Genomic DNA, 5,822 nt, shown 5'->3' with positions numbered 1-5,822 from the left:
ATTTTGAAGAACATTAAGCGGATTTTCTTAAATCGAAGGTCCAAAAAAATAGAAAAATCATATTGGACAGCATGTAAAAAATTTTGCAATTAAAATATCAACCTAAAATACCATTGGAAACATATAATTAAGTTTTTCTAATGATTTAGTGGACCTTTGGGCATATTTGGACAACTTTTAACGAAGTTATATATTTTTTAGTACTGAGGGTTCAAGAAAATAAAAAAAAATTCTACCATTATCTTTGACAGCTTGTTAAATTTTTTTTTAATTAAACAATAACTTAAAATATATTTTATAATAGAAAATGAAGTTTTCCCAATAATTAAGTGAAACTTCAAGCAAATTTGGACAACATTTAAGGAAATTACGTTTTTTTTTCATACCAAAGATCCAAAAAATTAGGAAAATTCTTCCATCATTTTTGACAGCCTGTAGAAAATTTCTCAGGTCATTTTTTCATCTTTAGGAATAAAAAAAATAATAAAATTAAGCTTTCCTAAAGATTTAGTGGAACTTTGGACAAATTTAGTAATTTTTTAACCGAGTTATGAATTTTTTAGTACTGAGTGTCCAAAAAAAATAGGAAATTTTTTTCGTCATTTTCCACAGTCTGTGAAAAATTATGAAACTAATATATCAACTTAGAATACCACTAAATATATAAAATGAAGTTTTCCTAACGATTAAGTGGAACATCGGGTAAATGTGGACAACTTTTAAGGGAGTTATGAATTTTTTGGTGCCGAGTGTCCAAGAAAATCGAAAAATTTTTTCTATTTTTTTTGACAGCCTGTAAATTTTTTTTTAATTAAGACATTGACTTGAAATATAATTTAAAGCAAAAAACGAAATTTTTCGAATGATTTAGTGGAACAAGTAATTTTGAACAACATTCAAGGAAGTTACGGACTTTCTTAAATCGAACGTCCAAAAAAAATAGGAAAATTTTTCCATCATTTTTGACAGCATGTAAAAAATTTTGCAATTAAAATATTAACCTAAAATACCATTGGGAACATATAATTAAGTTTTTCTAATGACTTAGTGGACCTTAGGGCATATTTGGACAACTTTTAACGAAGTAATATATTTTTTAGTACTGAGGGTTCAAGAAAATTAAAAAAATGTCTACCATCATCTTTGACAGACTTTTTGGGCAAATTTAGACATTTTTTAACGGAGTTATAAATTTTTTTGATACTGAGTGTCCAAAAAAAATAGGAAAATTTTTCCATCATTTTCAACAGTCTGTGAAAAATTATGAAACTAATATATCAACTTAGAATACCACTAAAAATAGAAAATGAAGTTTTCCTAACGATTAAGTGGAACATTGGGCAAATTTAGGCAACTTTTAACGGAGTTATGAATTTTTTGGTGCTGAGTGTCCAAGAAAATTGAACATTTTTTTCAATTTTCTTGGACTTGGAAATTTTCAAAATTGAATCATTTTTGACAGCCTGTAAATTTTTTTTTAATTATACAATAACTTAAAATATATTTTATAATAGAAAGTGAAGTTTTCCCAATAATTAAGTGAAACTTCAAGCAAATTTGGACAACATTTAAGGAAGTTACTTTTTTTTAATACCAAAGGTCCAAAAAAAATAGGAAAATTTTTCCATAATTTTTGACAGCATATAAAAAATTTCTCAATTAAAATATCAACCTAAAATACCATTGGAAACATATAATTAAGTTTTTCTAATGATTTAGTGGACCTTTGGGCATATTTGGGCAACTTTTAACGAAGTTATATACTTTTTAGTACTGAGGGTTCAAGAAAATAAAAAAAATGTCTACCATCATCTTTGACAGCTTGTTAAATTTTTTTTTTAATTAAACAATAATTGAAAATATATTTTATAATAGAAAATGAAGTTTTCCCAATAATTAAGTGAAACTTCAAGCAAAATTGGACAACATTTAAGGAAGTTACGTTTTTTTTTATACCAAAGGTCCAAAAAAAAATAGGAAAATTTTTCCATCATTTTTGACAGCATGTAAAAAATTTCTCAATTAAAATATCAACCTAAAATACCATTGGGAACATATAATTAAGTTTTTCTAATGATTTAGTGGACCTTAGGGCATATTTGGACAACTTTTAACTAAATTATATATTTTTTAGTACCAAGGGTTTAAGAACATGAATTTAGTGAAACTTCAAGCAAATTTGGGCAACATTTAAGGAAGTTACGTTTTTTTTTATTCCAAAGAACCAAAAAATTAGGAAATTTCTTAGATCATTTTTGACAGCCTGTAGAAAATTTCTCAGGTCATTCTCTCACCTTTAGGAATATAAAATCAAGCTTTCCTAACGATTTAGTGGAACCCCGGACAAATTTCATCTATTTATCTATTAAACTCGATTTTTTTGTTCTAAAGTCGATTTCTATAGAGGATATCCTCATCCGTCGCACACCGTCGCTGTATGTGAGGCCAGCACGCTTCGTTGCCTAGCTACCGCGTCCACTTGCCTGTAAACACTTCCCCTCGTAGGGGGGAAACTCAAACCCCACCTCCTCACCACACTCACCAATCAACACTCACCAAAGCGTGACGTCATCACGCCCATAATGCCTCGCGCATCCCGAAAACTCACTGGTGGGGGTCACGTGAACGCTCGACGGCCAGGCAAGACCGTAGGCACCACTACCGCCAGTAGTAGATGCGTTTTAGTCGAGCGTGGTGGACGTACGTACGTGAGTGATAGTGACAAAACTATTTAATATTTATGTGTAACTATCGAGGCGAGGACGCAATCATAATTGTTGTAAATGAGTGTGTTCGATTTGAAACGAACAAACGCGTTCGAAAGTGAGGACTCATTGGGATCACCGAGGCCCCTGACGGGCATGGCCGCAACCACGTACATACCAGTAAGCAGTGTAGTTTCGGACATTGAAGCGATGAATATAGTGGATCGCGGTTGGACCTCGGCTTCGCCACGCTCTGCCGCTGACGCCAGCGAAATGAAGTATTTGCCACAACACCACCATCATAACCATCACATAGCGAGTTCACCGAGTCCCGGTGGACACGCCGCTATGTCGCTATCGGCCGCCAATCCGTGGGTTAGTTTACAACCAGGAACTGATCCGTGGGCGGCCAGTATGGCCGGGATGCACCATCATCCGCACCATCAAGATGTGAAACCCCTGAGTCAGGAAATGATGCAGCATCATCAGAGACAGCAGCAGCAACAAAGTATGGGATCGCCCCACGGATGGCCTGGACCGGTGGCCTCGGCCCATTATCACCAAGGCGGTGCCGGATCACCTTTGCACCAATATCATAGCGTTATGAATGGGATGTTGGCTCATCACCAAGCTGGGCCTCAATTGCACCACACTTTACACAGGGATATGCAAAGTCCTCATCATCCGCAACATCCTGACAGGGAAGTCAGCGGGGGCGAGGACGAGACGCCTACAAGTGACGACTTGGAGGCTTTCGCCAAACAGTTTAAGCAGAGGAGGATAAAGTTGGGATTTACGCAAGCAGACGTTGGATTAGCTTTAGGGACCTTATATGGAAACGTGTTCTCTCAGACGACGATATGCAGATTCGAGGCGCTACAGTTGAGCTTTAAGAACATGTGCAAATTGAAGCCTCTGTTGCAAAAGTGGCTCGAGGAGGCGGACTCCACCACCGGCTCGCCGACCTCCATAGATAAAATAGCCGCTCAGGGGCGTAAAAGGAAAAAGCGCACCAGCATAGAAGTTACCGTCAAGGGAGCCCTGGAGCAGCACTTCCATAAACAACCGAAACCCTCCGCCCAAGAGATCACCAGTCTGGCAGACAGTCTACAGCTGGAAAAAGAGGTGGTGCGAGTGTGGTTCTGTAACCGACGGCAAAAAGAGAAGCGGATGACACCCCCGAACACTCTGGGTGGTGAAATGATGGAGGGTATGCCCCCGGGTCATATGCACCCCGGATACGGACACCATCCGGATATGCACGGATCACCGATGGGTCAGCACTCGCACAGTCACAGTCCCCCCATGTTGAGCCCCCAGGGGATGGGGGGACACCAGTTAGCGGCCCATTAGCATCCATTCCACTGGGCTTCGCTGATGCACCATCCGAACGAGAACGGCTAGTGCTCAGGGCCTTCAGTGGATATCTGTATAAAACTGTATATTGGTGTATATAATGACTGTAACATAGAGACAAGTGTAGCAAATTGGACGATTTTTGTATATAGTTGTATAGTAATAATGTTGAACGTCTTCACTAAAGTCTCTTATAGTGAGTTCTGGCGGCTTAAGTGTTTGTTAGAAGTGATTTATAGCAGTAGTACTCCGTGCTAAGGACAAATTCGTTTTCGGGTAAGTCGTTGATCTTAATGAACAAACATTGATTGGGATGCTTTAGCTGAATTTAAAATAGCATCTGATTCTTTGAGGGTCATACACAGTTATTAATTAAATTAAAAATGCAGAAAACAAAACGATAAGGGGCTATTTTAAATTCAAATAAGACTCTTATTTAGACTCCTTAGCGGATGATATAACTGTTATAACGTGAGCTTACAACGTTTCCCTTACGTCGCCAAAACAAATGACGCTACCGTGATTTGTATTTTAAAATGATAAATTTAAATAAAAGGGCCGGCATGTTATTATTGATAACGTCAAAGGAAACAATTTAATTCGTAAGTTTATATACTTGGCTAGGTGGATCCGTTGTGTTCCGGTATTGTTGGAGATCTTTTAATGTTTCTTTATTCGTCATTTTAAAAGTGGATTTTTGCAATAGTGCAATATTTATAACGGTAATTTTTTGATGCAAGATAATAGGTGGAAAATTAAATTTCGAATGCATAACTTTTATATGTATGACCAACATCTTTTTTTTTAGAATTTTCTGGGTTAATCTTTCCAACCATAACGGAACACAGGGCGTCCAACACCAGAAATCTATATAAATAAATTGTCGTACATATATTTAAAAAAAAAATATTTTAAGAAACTAATTGTTTTTCAATTGTTATTTTTTTTGAATAGTGTCAAGTGAATGCACTGTCCTCTTGAGAAACTTTTATTTATATTGTCTGTAATAGATCGGGTTTTTCCAAAGGGTTTGCTAATATTTAGCAGGGATTTATTATGTTACTTGGATAAACCGCATATTCTATATGTTAAATGTCAAAAAAAAAATGTAAAAAGATCTGATTATTTAATAAGTCACTTATTAATTTATATAAGATTGTTTAAAACTGACATTTTAAGTAATCAAATCTTTATTTTTATAACATGTTTTGTTGATTTTGTTTTATTATTATTATTATTATTATTATTAATATTATTTTTGGTGGGCGACGAACATACACCATAAGTTTAATTTTACGAAAATTTTGATTTTTATGAATTTTATACAGTTGATGAAATAAATCAAGAGCTGTTGCATACACTATTTATGCATTTTAATTTCTTGATTACCCAAATATCAATCAATCAGGATCAAATTAAAAAATATAGTTCGTCTGTGTCGCTAATAGTGTCATCAGAGAAAAATCATATAGAATTAGTGCATAAGATTTAAATATGAAACCTATTTTTTAAGAGAAGCAAATTTGCTGTGAATAATTAAATGTTGAAAAATAGTGTTTCAGCAGGTTGCTTTAGAGGAAACAGTGTGTGAACTGTATCCTTCGTACTATATATTTTAAAAGCTGATTTTCTTTATATAAATACATTTATGTCAGTAGAGAACTACGTGTTGATTGAACTTTGATCAGTTTGTTCCAGAATTCTCAATAAAAAATCTAGATTAAGACATATCGTGCATAAGAAGTGCCTTAGGAAAAGTCT

At 35.0% G+C, this 5,822-nt stretch overlaps 1 protein-coding gene across 1 annotated transcript; it reads left to right on the top strand.

The window, feature by feature from the left end:
* Positions 1 to 2,659: 2,659 nt before the first annotated feature.
* LOC126740551 (POU domain protein CF1A) lies at positions 2,660 to 5,424 on the top strand. The gene has a single exon (XM_050446636.1). It carries the CDS (start codon positions 2,784 to 2,786, stop codon positions 4,056 to 4,058), a length of 1,275 nt encoding a protein of 424 aa, XP_050302593.1. The 5' UTR covers positions 2,660 to 2,783; the 3' UTR covers positions 4,059 to 5,424.
* The last annotated feature ends 398 nt before the right edge of the window (positions 5,425 to 5,822 follow it).

Source organism: Anthonomus grandis, chromosome 9, assembly GCF_022605725.1.
Source record: "Anthonomus grandis grandis chromosome 9, icAntGran1.3, whole genome shotgun sequence".
Taxonomy (NCBI): Eukaryota; Metazoa; Arthropoda; class Insecta; order Coleoptera; family Curculionidae; genus Anthonomus; species Anthonomus grandis.
The sequence above is the reverse complement of the archived record's forward strand: the minus strand, read 5'-3'. Positions and strand labels throughout refer to the sequence as shown.